At 38.9% G+C, this 18,942-nt stretch overlaps 1 protein-coding gene across 1 annotated transcript; it reads left to right on the forward strand.

Moving 5' to 3' along the window:
- The first annotated feature begins 2,250 nt into the window (after positions 1–2,250).
- Positions 2,251–6,185, forward strand: LOC113077995 (patched domain-containing protein 3-like). Its single transcript, XM_026250266.1, has 4 exons — positions 2,251–2,978; positions 3,291–3,418; positions 3,505–3,650; positions 3,733–6,185. Exons 1-4 carry the CDS (start codon positions 2,286–2,288, stop codon positions 5,382–5,384), a joined length of 2,619 nt encoding a protein of 872 aa, XP_026106051.1. The 5' UTR covers positions 2,251–2,285; the 3' UTR covers positions 5,385–6,185.
- Positions 6,186–18,942: the final 12,757 nt, after the last annotated feature.

Genomic DNA, 18,942 nt, shown 5'->3' on the forward strand with positions numbered 1-18,942 from the left:
GAACACTGATAGCATTATTAAGCGAGCAAACCAAAGAAGAGGAAGTTGAACTTCTTTGGGGTTTGTAAAAAAATGTATGCACATTTTATCAGGCATTCATTGAGAGTCTATTAACTTTTTCTTTCTTGGGTTGGTTTAATGGTTTAGCTGTGAAAGACAAAAAGAGTTTGAACGACATTGTTAAAGTATGCTCAAAAATTACTGGTACCCAATTAAAAGATCTCTGTTCTCTCTGGAAAAAAAGAGTGGTCCAAAAAGCAGATAGAATACTGTGCCAACCAGATCATGTATGGATTTGTGCTCATGCAGTCAGGTCGGCGGTATTATGTGCCAATACGGAAAACGAATCGTTATGCAAACTCATTCCTTCCCTCTGCTATAAGATTCTTGTATGAGAACTCATAACTATATAAATGGCTCTTGGATTCCACTGCTTTGTTCTGTCACTGGCAGGTGAATGTGTGTGTTGTGCTGTATGTGTGTGTTAGGGTGTGATCGTTGTATACATTTTAACTTTATAATTCTTATATTATTGTGTACTAATAGCCTTATTGGATGGGTTGGCTGTGGAACTGAATTGCCCCTTTGGGGACTAGTAAAGATATCTGAATCTGAAGAGATTGCAAAAGGTTCTATAGCTACAGCAAACAAAATTGGGGACACGGGGGCAACCGTCTTGTTCCACGGTGAAGAGAAAAATATTCAGAACTAATACCATTCATTTTTACTGATGCCACAGTGGAAGAATATAGAAGTTTTACCCAGGACACAAATTTATCACCAAACCCATTTTTTTTTATTTAATGTATAAAATAAATAGTCCCACTCAACATGGTCGAAAGCTTTCTCTGCATGAAGAGAGACTAGGCTTCTGGCATGTAGGAGTCTGATGAGGTATAAATGTTCATCAGCCTTCTAAGGTTAAATAAGCTTTGTCTGCTTTTTATAAAACCAGTTTGGTTCAGATGAATCATGTCTTGAATAAGAGATTCCAACCTTAGAGAGAGAATCTTAGCCAGGATTAGAGCCGTTGTTAACTGAGAAGATGCGCCAATAAACGCTTAAAATGAAATGGATTTGCGCATCTTCTCTATTAACAATGGCTCTGTGTAGTAACAGCTGCTCTATGTGAAATCACGCACCTGATGGAATTAACCGCTGATTAAATAACCGGCTTTACTGACGAGATGCGCATAACGATCGGCCGATCGTGATCGGAGCACCCCTACTTAACTAGGTGTGTAACTGTAAGAAAGTGAACAGGACATTTCTGATAGAGACAGGTGAGCTATGATGTCCCCTGAATAGATAAAGTGTACCAATAAAAATTACATCAATATACATTTTTAGATTAACATACTATTCCCCAAATTACCTTGAATTACATTATATAAAGGTGTGGCTATATATGACTTCTTTTCAAGCTGGCCACCACCCCTCATATTGAACTCCGCCATTAAAACATTTGATTGACAAAATTCAGACTGTAGTGTAGAGATTTCTGAATGGATGGTAGATGAAATTAAGTCCTTCAAGGAAGCTGGCTTCTTCAAGGAAGTTATCTCTTCCTCCACCTGTACTGAAGTGGTAGCATTAGCTTTAGCAGCTTGGTCGCTGAAATAAATAGCACTACTGAAAAGAAAAGGAATGAGTATTCACGGAGCGACTTCCAACCGCGTCTATTCACCACGAGGCATACCGGAAGTCCCAGTTTGCTGGTTTTAAAGGTTTTAACTGAAGTAGACTGAACACAGATTGTTTTCTCTAAAAACAGATTAAGTAAACTAAAATTGTAAATCTAAATCACCTGGTATATTCAAGTAAGAGTTATAATTTAACTTCAAGTATAAAGAGCGAACAACTGCGCATTTTTCACTTTGCTTATTCTTGCTTGTGAGTCAGGCTCATCAAGTGCTCATGGAGGAACAACTGTAAATTATTAACAGAACATTATTTAATTATTCAAATAAGTGAAGCATTTCATTTACAAGGATGATACACTGAATGTTTAATAGGCTTATATGCTTAACAAAAAATATGTTCCTGTTAGAGTAAAAAAAAAAAAAAGCCCATAAATTAAATAACGCCTTTTAAAGAAGTTTTTTTTTTTTCTGACACTGATAACGAAGGCAGGTGGTAAAGATAAAGTCTGTTAATAAATAACCATTAATTTGTTAATGTGTAACAAATGAGTTGTTAGTGTTCAGCTCCTGACATCACTGAGTGACTGTAGACAGAGGTAATGTAAAAGAGCAAGGCATTCACTGCTGAAGTGTGTCTGGAGTATGGCGAAGTGTAAAACCGACTGCATCGAAAGGCCTCTGTCTCTGGTCTTTCAAAAGTTTGGAAGTGTTGTTGGTAGATATCCATACGTGTTTCTTTTATTACCTTTATTTGTAGCTGCTGGCCTTGGAGCCGGTTTTATCTTTCTTCAGGAAAGGGAGGCAAATGATATTGAAGACCAGTTCACACCCGTCAATGGACCTGCCAAGCTGGAGAGGGCGATTGTGGTGGAAAATTTCCCACAATCTGAAGAGTTTTCTCAGTTACGGCTCACGTCTGAGGGAACATATGGCTCTTTGATAATCACAGGCTTCCGTGAAGAAAATATATTAACTGAAACAGCTTTTATTGACATTTTAGAGTTAGACAGACAAGTAAAAAATATAACAACCGGAAACACTTTTAAAAATCTTTGTGCTAAAACCAATGGAAACTGTATGTCAAATCCAATTTTAGAAATTATAAATTACAATGCTACTCAAATCGTTTCTTCAGCCATAACATATCCGATGAATAATGGCATGTTTTTGGGAACAATTATCGGCGGTGTACAGTTAAAGCAGGATAGCTCAGAGATATCCAGTGCAAAAGCGGTCAGGCTTTTTTATTTCCTAGATGAGGAGAAGACAATGGAAAATTCTGAGTGGCTCAATGGCTTTCTAAAACTCCTGTCAAACTATACACAACAGAAAACGGTGAGTAAAAATAAATAAATAATGATTGTGAGTTATATCTATATCCATACAGATGATTAATTGTTTGTTTAAATGGTTAAACTCAGTTAAACTCATTTGACATTTATCAATTCATATTTAATAAGTCAGCACCAATAGTCATTTACGTAGCAATTCTAATATACTGAGATAATGCACTGAACACATATATTTGCTTGTTTTTTTGTCTTGTCATGTCCTGTCATAATTTGCCATAATTGTTTTGTATTGTTCTTCCACACAATGAACACATTTATGTATACAGTACTTATACAGAATTTTTCATTTCTACAGGTCCATGTGTCTTATTTTACATCAATATCAAGACAAAATGAGTTTGAGACCAATTCAGACTCTGTGATCCCTCTCTTCTCTGTTACATATTTCCTGGCCATTACCATTTCAATTCTGTCTTGTTTAAGGTATTGTGAAGTATAAAAAATGTGTGAAATAAGCACGTGACCTGTCATTAGGTGTATTTATCCCTACAGCATGTCTCTGTAAACAGGTTAGACTGTGTCAGGACGAAGGTGTGGGTGGCAGCGTTTGGCGTCGTCTCTGTCGGGTTGGCCGTGTTGGCCAGCTTTGGACTGCTGCTGTTCTGCGGGATGCCGTTTGCCATGACCGTGGCCACAGCTCCGTTTCTGATTCTTGGTCTATAACATTCATTAATTTCATCACCTATTGGCATCTCACAACTGATGCTGAAAGGCTCACAGTCTCTGCTTTCCTGCAGGTGTTGGTGTTGACGACATGTTCATAATGATCTCCTGCTGGCAGAAGACTGAAGTTGATAAAGCTGTTGAAGTTCGCTTAGCAGAGACGTATAAGGAGGCTGGCGTGTCCATCACTATCACCACACTGACGGATGTGCTGGCGTTCTACATCGGCCTCCTGACGCCGTTCCGCTCCGTTCAGTCTTTCTGCATGTACACCAGCACAGCTCTTCTGTTCTGCTACGTCTTCAACATCACCTTCTTTGGCGCATGCCTTGCATACAATGGGAGACGAGAGAAAGGCAACAGACACTGGCTGACCTGCATGAGAGTCCCAGAAGAAGCCAGTGGTGATGCCAAAGGGTGTTGTATTGGTGGAGCTTATGATATAAACACACGTAAGGAGTTTGAAATGCCAATGGATTCATTCTTTAAAAACTATTACGGTCCTTTTCTTACAAGAGTGTGGGTTAAGGTGCTTGTGTGTCTAATCTATGCCGGGTATTTAGCAGTCAGTATCTACGGGTGCTTCCAAATACAGGAAGGGTTGGATCTGAAACATTTAGCGGCAGATGGCTCATATGTTGGAGATTACTATGACAATGAGGATGAATTCTTCTCTGATTTTGGTCCTAATGTCATGTTAGTTATAAAGGATGAGCATTTTCAGTACTGGAACCCAACTGCTCGTAAAAGTCTTGACTTTTGTTTGGATAATGTTCAAAATCTGACAATGGCAGATTCAGACATTCCACCTATTTCTTGGCTTCATGTATATGTGCAGCTTGGGATGAATTCAGGTTTTGATGTAAACAATGAAACACAATTCAAAAGCCATTTAACTGCATTTCTTAATTATTCTGGTTTTAGCCAAGATGTCAATTTCACTAACAATCAAATTATTGCATCACGTATGTTCGTTCAGACGGTGAACATCCGCACAGCGATTGATGAGAAGAACATGCTGAATGCATTTAGAGAAACTGCAGATGAATGTGGGAAGTTGCAGACGCCTGTGGATCTGATAGTGTACCACCCTGCATTCATCTATTTTGACCAATATGCCGTCATCATCGCTAATACAATCCAAAATATAGTAGTTGCTACATGCTTGATGTTAGCCATTTCACTCCTGCTGATCCCAAATCCACTCTGCTCTCTCTGGGTGACGTTTGCCATTGCATCTGTCATTGTGGGAGTGGCCGGTTTCATGGCATTATGGGATGTTAGTTTAGACTCTGTGTCTATGATTAATCTTGTTATCTGTATAGGGTTTTCTGTGGACTTCTCTGCTCACATATCCTATGCTTTTGTGTCAAGTGAAAAATCATCCCTGAATAAGAAAGCCACAGATGCCATTACTAAACTGGGCTATCCAATAGTTCAGGGAGCTGTGTCCACTATCGCAGGTGTGGTGGTGCTTGCGGCTGCTAAAAGCTACATCTTCAGGACCTTCTTCAAAATCATGTTCTTAGTTATTCTGTTTGGAGCCATCCATGGCATCGCATTCATACCTGTGTTCCTGACCTTCCTCAGCACTTGTGGCAAGACATGTAGTAAGAAGAAAAAAGAAAATCTGAGCAACAGCACAAATGGACCACAAGCAGGAACAGACATGAGCAATTCACGTACCAACATAGTGGAAGCTCATACAGATCCCGACTGTTACTGAGCTGGTCATCTGGAGTTCACCATATTCATATTGTTTTCACAGTTTGTTTTGTTTGTGTTATTGCTACTGTGTAAATTATCTGTTCATTGATTAAAAGTCACTTAGCTTTATATTACAGATAACAAATATTAACTACGGTCTAATAACAGTAGTTAATATTTCAGGTATCAATAAACAATTAACAACATGGGATTTGAAAGAACCTATTCATGTAGCAGAAAGTGCAGAAAATTAATAAATTAACCTTGATCAATAAATGCTGTAAAAAAATAAAAATAAAATAAAAAAACATTTGTTCATTTTTAATTTATGATTCCTAATGCATCAATTGATTACTCATTGAACTGAACCTCATTGTGAAGTGTACCTGATGTTATGATGGTGAACCTCTTTTTTACAGTTTAGCTTTATTTGACATTTTGATTTGAACATGCAAGAATATTCTAAAGCAAACAGCCATCATTCTACTATTTGTATACAATCATGCACATCACATTTTTATACAGCATGTGTTGTTTAGTTTAGTAATTTTCTTATTCTTTTCAACAGTATGAAATTATTTAGCGACCATTGCAAATCATTTAAAATTTGTGTCAGCACGTCATTAATAGAACAAGCCATCAGTTTAATGTTGGGTTTTGTTGCGTTATGCCTCGCCTCATCCAGTGTCACTGATTATGATGGGTTCTACTGTATTTTGCTGCTTGCGTTGGGTTTAATTTTTTTGGTGAGGAGGGAAGATTGTGTGTGTCCTATACCTTAACGGACAGCATGAAACCCACAAAAGATTATTTAATAAATAAAAATAAAAACATGAAAATGCTATTTTTCAATGTCTCAAGTGATGCAGGTGTTTTTGTCCCCTATAGTTTTTATTTTATTTTATTATTTAAAAAAGCACAGATTTTTCATTTTGTCTTGAGAAGGAATTGTAGGTAGGGGGGGGGGGGGGGGGTGAATGTACAGTCATCTCTTAACATTCAATACCAAAACTGAGGTGCCCTTGAGCAAGACACAGAACCTCCAACTGCTCCCGGGTGTTGCAGCATAAATGGCTGCCCACTGCTCCGTGTGTGTTCACTGCAGTGTGTGTACTTTGGATGGGCTAAATGCAGACCACGAATTCTGAGTGTGGATCACTATACCTGGCTGTATGTCATGTTCTAATGTTTAGTGAAATTATTTGGTAGTCTGACCTGAGATGGTGATTTGGGGGGGGGGGTACATTTTTTTTTATAGGTTTAAAGGAGAGCGTGACCACAAACATTTTGAAAACCACTGCTCTAGACCATGCATATGCACTCTTTTACTTAGTGAAGTAAATTTAATAATGAAGTAAACTGAATTATTTTAAAGTCAGTTTTACATTTGATATACACATTTAGATTAAATATGATAGTCTCATTAATAGAGTTAAGTACTGAAATTCATGAAATCATAATCCAGAAATGACAATGTTTTTTATATGAATTTAAATAGAGATCTTTAGTCGATGTGCTGCTTTTGATTATTTTTTCTGTGGTAAGCTGTGTTTTAATGTTTTTATCATAGGGAGGATTGCGTGGCACATGACAATTCTGCTTTAAGTGTTCTAAATAGTAAAACTCAATGTTCTGAGAAAATTTTTTGCATGCATAATGATCATTGATGCAAATTTGGCTTCGTCTCATGTCTTTGAAACATAGACCGTATTGACAGACATAAGGACGTGCCCATTGATCGAACAGTCCATTTGTTTGAACAAGTCTGATGACAGAACTTTAGAACCTCTGCAAACAGTTGTGTCATGCACAGACAGATATTAGCTTAATGATAACACCTTTCGTGCTCTTCTCAATATTGTGACAATGAGCATTGTATTTAAAAGATTTTGAAGGAAACTCTAAGATAATGCACATTTTCTTTTTAAATGTTTTTTTTTTTATTGACACAGTGAGTCATACAGTTATTTACACAGCAAAAAATAAGGCTTATCTCTTTCCCTTAAAATATATAAACATCCTGAAATAAATGTTTTCCATATAGACAGAATTTAGATTTGTGTAAAACAATTAAAAATATTATCTAGCCAGTGAAATAGATTGAGAACAACTCTGAATGCTTTCTCTGCAATGTATTTTTAAGGACACTGAAAAGCAATGTAGCCACAAAAATATATGGTTATTTCTGGGGGGAGAATCATGCATGCACAATCTTCTGCTGATTGGGTATTACAAAGGGAATTTTGCACAGGTTCTGACGTACGCATGGTTTTATGAATCTGAAAACGTTTGCATTCAAAGTCTAGCTTTTGTGCGTACAATTTTAGGATGAAATCTACATAAAGTTTTATACATGATACCTGAATACTGAGTCTGACTCTGTCCATTAGTTACTAGTGTTTTTCAGTAATTTTATTTTTGGTTGGTCTTGGGCAGAAGTGAGCTGACTTTTGCCCAGGACCAGCCAAATATAAAATTCTGTCTACGCCACTGAGCTGTATCAACAAATTAAGTGAAACTATGGAGACAAACCAGGCACACAGCAGACGGGTAGAACACACAGAAAACAAATTCACAGCACACTTCTATATCAGAGGTCACAGGCCTCTGGAGAAACTAGGGGTTAAGTGTCTTGCTTAGGGACACATTGGTGTCTCACAGTGGATTCAAACCCAGGTCTCTCACACCAAAGCCATGTGTCTTATTCACTGTGCCAACACCACCAATTAAATACACGTTAAATATACATGTTATTTATACATATTTTAATGCCATTAAATATGTAATGTTAGTTAGTAATACTTAAGTTGTTTCATGTTTGTGTACTGTGGATTTTTTCTTCATACAATTTTTTGAGGAAGCACTTGCTCCCTTCCAGAAAATGGCTGTGATTGATATATTATGTACATTTATCTGAAATAATTAAATAAAAATATACCGCACAACTGTCAACACAGAAATGAGAACCTAATATTTTACACACACTACGGTGGAGTGATTCACTTTTTACCGGTAACGTAGGCTACTAACAAATGTTCTTCATAAATTTTACTGGCAGCTATTAATCTGAATATCAGATGCTGTGAACATTGCAGACAAACTATTTACACAGGTAGCTGTTAATGTACAGTACAATTAACTATACAACCATGTTCTGAGGAAAATTAGTAATGCAACATGTCATATCTGAGATGGATAATGCAGTTTCTGAGTAATCTTATCTGTTTGGATCATATCTGAATTTGATAAAAATGTTGTAAAGCAATTCACATTTTTCCAAGGTAAGAACGGTGCTGTGGGAAGTTGTGCGTCACACGTCATATGGGTACATTAGTGCTGCTGTGTGTTTGTTCTATTACTCTGGACAAGAGGTGCTTTTTTATTCTTGGTGTGAAGTAAAATGTTTGACTTGCGTAGTTGTTTAGATGATGCTGACACCACATAAACTGCTATTAAATTGAAGTGTTAGATTTAAATCTTCCATTCAAAGTATTTAATCTATCCATATTAGCTATCGTTAGCATTTTCTGTGAAGTTTGTTTGGAACTATGCATCATGAAAAGCACAAAAAAAAAAAGACTTTATATTAAATTAAATGAATTTTACTTATTGTTTTGTTTATATTTTTTGTCTAACACATTTATGTTTATCTTAATATTTATTCTGTATACTAATGCAAACACAATTCCAAAAAAGTTGGGACACAGTACAAATTGTGAGTAAAAAAATAATGGAATAATAAAAAAAATCGAATAAATGTACATTTTATTCTTTATAAAATATAAATAACATATTAAAACCCATTTGCATTCAAGCATCGCTAACGGACCCAGTTTATTATTGTTTAACCTTCACTGCATGTTAAACATCACTCTCTTACTTGATCTGGACAAACTGTGCATCAATTGAATGTTTAAAGACTCTAGCTTCGATATTTGACCAATGTTTTGATAAAACATTGTTGCAGTGACAGTTATTTAGTAATTTATGTCAGGAGTGCAAAATAAGAAATCCGTATTATGCCACATTTTGAATAGAAATTCACCACTCATTCATATTCAGTCACGTCTGCAGCGGTTTATTTGTGTTCACATAGACTCAACTCAACTGAACTTTATTTATAAAGCACTTTCAACACCACAAGTGGAACCAAAGTGCTGTACAGAAAGTATAAAACAGAAACATAAAAACAAAAACAGACATATGACACACACTTACAAAGCATTGTCAAAAGCTAAAGAAAACAAATAAGTTTTAAGCGCACTCTGAAAAAGACCCAATGAAGGACAAATTTTAACAGACAGAGGAAGGTCATTCCGAAGCCTAGGAGCCCCAACAGAAAACGCCCGATCACCTTTACATTTTAAACGCGTTCATGGAACTATAAGAAGCAACTGATAATTTGAGAGCAGAGATCTGATGGATTGACAGAGGCTGATAAAATCAGTAACATACTCGGGGGCTAGACCATGCAGAGATTAAAAAATGTACAACAGCGCTTTGCACTGAATTCTGTAACGTATGGGTAACCAATGTAGTTTAATTAAAACAGGAGTAATGTCTTCTCTCTTCTTAGTACCCGTTAAAAGTCTGGCAGCTGAGTTCAGAACGAGCTGCAAATGGGAGAAAGAAGCCTGACCCACACCGAGATACAATACATATACAATAATCCAAACGTGAAGACACAAAGGCGTGAACAACTTTCTCCATATCATTAGAAGTAAGAATAGATTTAAATTTAGATATTGATCTAAGATAGAAGAAACTATTCTTAACAACAGCATTAATTTGCTGCTCAAATTTAAGCTCAGATTCAAAAATGACTCCAAGGTTCCCCAGGCTATACAGTTTTTTTCCCAGGAAACAACCCCAAGCAGTCATCATCCACACACACCTTTTTTTTTTGCAAAATAAAATGAGCTCAGTCTTAGACTCACTGAACAGCGTCAATAAGGGTTTATAGGCCAAAGATGCATATCTGCAGAGATATATGGATATATTTACTGATGTTTACTTCATATTTCTTCAGACAGAATCATAATTTCTATTCATTTTCCACTAATTTACGCGATCTGATGATAAACAGCCTCTATCAGCGCTGTCTCTGGGTGCTTCTCAATTCTTATTTGTGCATCCTCGTTTCATTTCCTCGCTTCCTTTCCTTGTGTCTTAGCTCCACCTCTTCAGGATGTGAGGTAAGGACGCAAGGAAAAGACATGAGGATGGAGGACTTGAATCAAGTGAAATGATTTATCCTCGCTTCCTTCAGCGTTACTTCAAAGTGTCATCAGCTGTGATTAAAGGGATCTGGCTTTATCAGAATCAGAATCAGAAAGAGCTTTATTGCCAAGTATGCTTGCGCATACAAGGAATTTGTTTTAGTGACATAAGCTTCCAGTACACAAAGACAACAACAACAAAAAAAAAAAGGAGAATTACAAATTGACAAATAAATAAGTGTATAAACAATTGTGCTATAAATGATAATGGAATAGGATTGAGATGCAGGAATGTTCTAGGATGGAGGGTTAACAAATAAATATAAGGATATTGCACGTTTATAATAATAATAATATATTTATTTTGTATAGCGCCTTTAAAAGTAGCTTTCTCAAAGCACTTTACATACAAGCATAACAGCAAATGAATAAACACAATGTAAGTACAAGAAAATAAACGCATAAAATCAAGTTCATGTAAAAGCAATCCTAAAATAAAATGTTTTAAGAAGAGATTTAAAAGTCACCAATGAATTTGCTTCCCTGAGGTCGGCGGGAGAGAATTCCAGAGCTTAGGAGCATAGACAGAGAATGCTCGGTCACCCCACGTATGAAGCCGTGTCTTCGGAGCAAACAATAGACCACTCTGAGAGGAGCGCAGATTGCGACGTGGTGTGTAGGGGATTAATAAGTCAGTCAAATACTCAGGTGCCAGATTGCGTAGAGATTTATAGGCCAACATAAGGATTTTAAAATCAATATGGTACCTAACAGGTAGCCAGTGCAGGGACTCCAAGACTGGAGTTATATGGTCCCTGGTCTTGACCCCAGATAGTACTCTAGCAGCTGAATTTTGAAGATATTGCAATTTATCAAGTGATGATTTAGATACCCCAGCTAGAAGACCATTGCAGTAGTCAATGCGCGAAAAGACAAAAGAGTTAATCAACTTCTCAGCTACCGAAAAGGATAACATAGGACGTAGCCGGGCTATATTTCTGAGGTGATAAAACGATGTCTTAACTCTATTCTGGACAGAAGGCTCAAATGACTGTGTGGCGGCAAATATGACACCCAATTTTTTTTTTATTTGGACTTAAACTCCAGTGCAACGCCATCAACAGACAGAGTATAAGCATAAGTAGGGAACATTTAACTGTTCATGAGGTAGATTGCCTGGGGGAAGAAACTGTTCTTGTGCCTTGCTGTTCAGGTATTTGTGGCTGTGAGGCACCGACCAGATGGCAAAAGTTCAAAGATGGGGTGACTTGGATGTGAGGGATCCAGAGGGATTTTCTGAGCCCTTTTCCTCACTCTGGATGTATACAGTTCTTGAAGGGTGGGCAGAGGAGCACCAATAATCCTTTCGGCAGTCCGAACAGTTCTCTGTAGTCTTCTGATGTCTGATTTTGTTGCTGAACCAAACCAGACAGCTATTGAAGAACACAGTACACTCAATGACGGCTGAGTAGAACTGTTTCAGCAGCTCCTGTGGCAGGTTAAACTTCCTCAGCTGGGGAAGGAAGTACAACCTTTGCTGGGCCTTTTTCACAATGGAGTCAATGTGATTGTCCCACTTCAGGTCCTGAGAAATGGTGGTTCCCAGGAATCTGAATGACTCCACTGCAGCCACAGTGTTGTTCATGATGGTGAGTGGGGAAAGTGCAGGGGGGTTTCTCCTAAAGTCCACGATCATCTCCACTGTTTTGAGCGTGGTAAGATCCAGGTTGATAAGACTGCACCAGACAGACAGCTGCTCAACCTCTTGTCTGTAAGCAGACTCATCACCGTCCTGGATGAGGCCGATGACTGTAGTGTCGTCTGCAAACTTCAGGAGCTTGACAGAGGGGTCCTTAGAGGTGCAGTCGTTGGTGTACAGGGAGAAGAGCAGAGGGGAGAGAACACATCCCTGATGGGCACCAGTGTTGGTGGAGCAGCTGTTTGACATGAATTTCCCCAGTCTCACTAATTGTTGCCTATCTGTCAGAATGCTGGTGATCCACTGACAGATGGAGCTAGGAACATAGAGCTGGGTCAGTTTGGTCTGAAGGGCTGTTGGGATGATGGTGTTGAAAGCCGAACTAAAGTCCACAAATAGGATCCTCACATAAGTCCCTGTTTTGTCCAGATGTTGCAGGATGATGTGCAATCCCATGTTGATTGCATCATCCACGTACCTGTTTGCTCGGTAAGCAAACTGCAGGGGGGCAGTAAGGGTCCAGTGATGTCCTTCAGATAAGCCAGAACCAGTTTTTCAAACGACTTCATGACGACAGACGTTAGAGCCACAGGTCTGTAGTCGTTAAGTCCTGTTATCTTGGGTTTCTTTGGAATGGGGATTATGGTGGAGCGTTTGAAGCAGGAAGGCACTTCACACAACTCCAGGGATCTGTTGAAGATCTGTGAAAAGATGGGGGCCAGCTTGTCAGCACAGATTTTCAGACAGGCTGGTGTAACAGGATTTTTAGGCTGCATTAATTAGGTAAACCGGAACCGGAAACACTTCACATAACTCCGTACTTTCTACATCATTAGAAGAATGGCATCTACGCTAATATTTGTCTGTTTCTCTCTTGTTCCGAGGTCACCGTGGCCACCAGATCCAGTCTGTATCCAGATCAGAAGGTCACTGCAGTCGCCCGGATCCAGTACGTATCCAGACCAGATGGTGGATCAGCACCTAGAAAGGACCTCTACATCCCTGAAAGACAGCAGAGACCAGGGCAACTAGAGCCCCAGATACAGATCCCCTGTAAAGACCTTGTCTCAGAGGACCACCAGGACAAGACCACAGGAAACAGATGATTCTTCTGCACAATCTGACTTTGCTGTAGCCTGGAATTGAACTACTGGTTTCGTTTGGTCAGAGGACAACTGGCCCCCCAACTGAGCCTGGTTTCTCCCAAGGTTTTTTTCTCCATTCTGTCACCGATGGAGTTTCGGTTCCTTGCCGCTGTTGCCTCTGGCTTGCTTAGTTGGGGTAACTTCATCTACAGCGATATCATTGACTTGATTGCAAATAAATGCACAGACACTATTTAAACTGAACAGAGATGACATAACTGAATTCAATGATGAATTGCCTTTAACTATCATTTTGCATTATTGACACACTGTTTTCCTAATGAATGTTGTTCAGTGCTTTGACGCAATGTATTTTGTTTAAAGCGCTATATAAATAAAGGTGATTGATTGATTGATTCATCTGGGGCGTTTTTATTTTTAAAAAAAATCTGAAATGCTTACTTGTGCAGCGATGTAAAAGGCTATAAATAGCATATTTTTACAACAGTAAACGACCAAATTCCACCCGTGATCGCAAAAGGAAGTTATTACAAACACTCGATCAGGGTTTAAAGTGAGTTTTGAGTAAAAGTGTACTAATAATTTCATAAATTGTCTGATGTAGCTTAATGCTTACATTAGCTCAAATGCTACTAAAAGCAGGTGCATTTCTTTTTCATAATGCATTTGTCACAATAATAAGGTCGTAAGAAAATGTTTTGTTGTATTTTTAGAGTAGGGGAAGTCGTGGCCTAATGGTTAGAGCGTCGGACTCCCAATCGAAGGGTTGTGAGTTCAAGTCTCGAGCCGGACGGAATTGTGGGTGGTGGTAGTGCATGAACAGCTCTCTCTCCACCTTCAATACCACGACTTAGGTGCCCTTGAGCAAGGCATCGAACCCCCAACTGCTCCCCGGGCGCCGCAGAATAAATGGCTGCCCACTGCTCCGGATGTGTGCTCACAGTGTGTGTGTGTTCACTGCTCTGTGTGTGTGCGCATTTCGGATGGGTTAAATGCAGAGCACAAATTCTGAGTATGGGTCACCATACTTGGCTGAATGTCACTTTCACTTTCACTTCACTTCACTTCACTTCTAAGACTTTTCATAAATAAGGACTAAATGCATACTGAGCCACCAAGCTGCTATCTCACTTAAAGTGATAGTTCACCCAAAAATGAAAATTCTGTCAGTAATTACTCACCTCATGTTGATCCAACCATGTAAGTCTTTCATTCATCTTCGGATCACAAATTAATATTTTTATGATTAAATATGAGCGCTGGAATACTCCTCCATTGGCTTTAAGGGGGCCCACACTTGTCTGTCCAAAAAAAGTCTGTGAATAATGTTTAAATAGTCCATGCCACTACAGTGGCTCAACCGTACGTTTCTCAAGCGACGATGATACTTTTCCTGCGAAAAAAAAACAAACAAAAGAACGACTTTGTTCAACTATTAATTTTCTCTCTTGTAGGCCTCTGACGTTAGTTCACGAGAGCTCCATGACGCATGCGCGAGAACTAAACTGACGACGGTCTTCTTCTACTACTACTTGTTACTGGCTGCTCACTCCTTATGAGTATTACTGCCACTTAGTGTTCAAGATGAAGTGCTGGCATAACCGGAAGTGCTAAACCTTGTTTACAAGCAGGTGAATGCCTGCGCGGTATGTAAGCTATTGAATTCGACATTGATCGTGTGCTTTTGGTCTCGCTCTAAGTAATTGTTTACAATGGTTATAAAGTGTGCATTTCCTGGATGTCCGAATCGTGAAAAACTAACGAGTAAACATAAAGGTGCCTTAACATTGCCACAAAATGAACAGCTTACCTTTCACCGTTTCCCATCAAATGATTGTGAGCTACTGAATCTATGGCTGCTGGCTGTTCAACGGGATGTTCATTTACCGATTAATTTCGTCAAGCACATGAAGTTGTGCAGTGAACATTTTTCTCCAGATGATTTCAAATCAGTTCAACAAAAAAGATTACTGAAATCAACAGCTGTGCCCAACTTGTTTATACAGACCAACAAGGTAAGTGGAAGCAGTATGTGGTAATTGTTAAAGTCATGATACACTCATTTAGTTTTGTCTTTATCTGTATGTGGCTCTATATTAAATAAAAAAAAAAAAAAAACATAATACATGATACAGTGAATTAAAGCCGACTTACAACATTGACTTGAAATGTTTTAGGAATCAAAGGATCCATCACAACTCAGTCAGGATCCCCAGTCAGCAGGTCCACTCCTTACAGGTCTTCTTCCACAAGTAACTGATCAAAGTGAAAACACAGTTACAGAGGAAATATTGTAAGCTGTAAATTTATCTGGTGTTCCTCAGTCAACCCCAGTTAAGCGCAATATAATTAATAGTTCTACGCAAGTACCTGACTCTCCATTTCCTTCAACACTTCTGTTGGTGTTATCAAGTCCTGAAAAATCTATACAGTGTTCAAAGCCATCTACATCAGGGATGTACTACACCTTACCAGCAATAAAGTCCTATCAGTCAGTAAGTTAACTTTTTAATTAATGTCCTTATTCTGTTTTTTAAATAATAAAATCATAATTTTTATGAGGGACATAAAATGTACTTTATCATATATTTGTTACTATAATCCTATGTTGTTGTTTTAATTTGCCAAAAATATTATTATTATTTTATTTAGAATGAACAAACATATGCTGAAAGTGAGAACATCAATGAAGACCTTAGTCTTGATGTCAGCATGCTTTCCCTGGATCCTACAACAGAAAAGGACCTAAGTTTTGTTCCTCTAAGTTCGACCTCAACATCAACTCCAACTACAGAAGAAGAAGAAGCAAATTGTGGAATCAAAGATAAAAAATGGATCGTCAATGAGTCAAGATTGATGGAGCTGTCATACGTGTTGCTTGGGAATGTTCAAATGGTCTTCAAGGAAAATGGAACTCGTGTGATGAAATTAGAGGCATGCCAGCTAACAACCTTCTTGTGGCAGCGTGTACACCCGGGGTACTCAATAGGCGTACTCCGGTCCACATCCGGACCCAGGCGCGGTTAAATCTGGACTGATGCCAAACACAACATACTAATTTAATAATTTTCAAAGGGGTGAGCAATTGTAATTCCGCGCTATTTATCTTTGAGGCGTCTACTGGGTTTGGCTGCTTCATCTTTGTCCAATCACAGTAGCTGTAACAGCGTCGCTATAGCAACGTCGTCACTGCGTCACTCGCTTGCTCACTCAAGGCAGCCAGATGTATCTACCGATCACATCATCTGGGCCAGTCGGGCAGGCGAACAGGCATTCTCACCATTTGCGAGCAGTGCAAATATCGATAACTTACCTTTTTTTTTTGCTGACTGAAAGTGAAAATGGCGTACTCAAAGTTTGCCATTGATAAGAAAAGAAAAGTTGATTTTGAAAACCGTGAGTTTAAGAGTGAGTGGACAGAAAAATATGCATTCGTGCTCCCCGCGGGAAGCAGAAAACCAATGTGTTTAATCTGCACCGAGACGGTAGCAATCATCAAAAGTGGTAACGTAAAACGCCATTATGAAACCAAGCATGCACATTTTGAACAAAATTACCCTCAGAACATAGAGGTAAGGACCATAAAAATAAACCAGCTGAAATCATCCTATGAAGCTACAAGCAGTCTATTAGTTAGATCAGCCACACAACAGGAGCGGGCAACGGAAGCCTCACTAAGATTAGCATGGGTCCTTGGAAAACACAAGAAATCCTTCTCTGATGCTGAAGTAGTCAAGGAGTGTATGAGTGAAGTCGTGACTGCTCTGTTTGAAGGCACTCAAAAGGATGAAATAATCCAGAAAATAAGCCAAATACCCTGTTCTGATTCCACTGCTGCAAGACGAACTGAAATACTTGCTGATGATTTGCTTGAACAACTTAGCTTTGCTATTAAAAAAGCCAAATTCATTTCATTGGCTGTGGATGAATCCACAGACAACACAGACGAAGCACAACTCATGGTCTTTGTCAGATTTTTTGATGAAGAAAAGGGAGAATTTCATGAAGATGTTTTGGGTCTCACAAACCTCCAAGGACACACAATGGGGGATGACATTTATGAAGCAGTGACACAGATGCTTAGAGATAGAGAGATAGACCTGAAGCATGTTGTTTCCATTGCTACTGATGGTGCACCATGTATGATTGGGAGAGAGAGGGGATTGGTGTCATGCTTGAGAGCTCACCACCCTGACCTCATGGCATACCACTGCATAATTCACCAGATGGTTTTGTGTGCCAGCCTTGGAGAAAAGTATTCAGAAGTAATGACAACAGTCATGAAACTTGTCAACTATCTAAGAGCATCCTCTGCTCTTCAACATCGTTTGTTGTGCTCATTTTTAATAGAGGTGAATGCAACATTTGATGATTTGCTCCTTCACAACCGGTGGCTTAGTAAAGGCAAGGTACTGGAGCGATTTTGGGCACTGCGGAAAGAGCTGGGGACATTTCTATTGAATCAGAAGAGTGCAAAAGCCAAACCGTTTGTGGGTTTCATGAAGAATGAAGAAGACATGGAAGTTGTTGCTTTTCTAACTGACAGTACTTCCCATCTCAATGACCTTAATATAAAGCTCCAGGGCAAAAACACCACAGTGTGTGACCTCATGTCAGCTGTCCGTGCTTTCCAGAGGAAGCTGGAGGTCTTCAAATGTGACTTACAGCAGGACCTACTTCACTTTCCAAGACTTTTGGATCAGACTGCAGGAAAACATCACCATCACAAATATGCTCAATTCCTGGAAAAGCTGAAAATTTCCAAACTCGCTTTGAAGATTTCCCTCTTGCAAAACACGTCTTGCTGTGCTTGAAAACCCATTTCTTGTCAAAAATGTTGCAGAATTCTCAACTGAAGTCACAAAAGTCTTCCCATGGGCCAATGCTGCTTCTCTCCAAACAGAGCTAATTGAGCTCCAAGAAAAAATAGCACTGCAGGAATCTCACTGTGACCCTGTCACCTTCTGGACGAAGATGGTTACCGCAGCAGGTGTTCCTCAGCTGCAGAAGATGGCCCTTCAGATTCTCACAATGTTTCCCTCAACGTACTGCTGTGAATCTGCCTTTTCAACCATGAACATGGTGAAAAACGCTTACCGCAGCACACTAACCAATAAACACTTACATCAGTGCCTCCGCCTGGCCCTAACACCTTTTATGCCCAAGTTTAAACAACTGGTGGCACAAAGAAGGTGTCACCTTTCACACTAAAAGTTCTACCATGTCATTTTTTTTGTGAATAATTCAAAAGTTTTGGGGAATGCCTTTTTTGTTGTTGGAGTTCTGTATTTGGAATTTGACGGTCACTTTTGTGGACCTCAGACTGAATGGAAAATTGGTAAGTGGACCTTTCAAATTTATAGTTGAGTACCCCCCTTTTCACTGGGGCAACATATGCGGACATTGATGACTGGGCTTCATTACTCAACCTCCAAATACGAAAGAAAACCACCTTTTACGCTATCCAGTCCTCTTATTTAAAGCCAGTTGTAGACGTTATGTACAAAGAACAACAGGAGAAATTGCTGGAAGGCTTGCAGACACAAAACATTC

This window comes from Carassius auratus, unplaced genomic scaffold (assembly GCF_003368295.1).
Source record: "Carassius auratus strain Wakin unplaced genomic scaffold, ASM336829v1 scaf_tig00023751, whole genome shotgun sequence".
NCBI classification, from domain to species: Eukaryota; Metazoa; Chordata; class Actinopteri; order Cypriniformes; family Cyprinidae; genus Carassius; species Carassius auratus.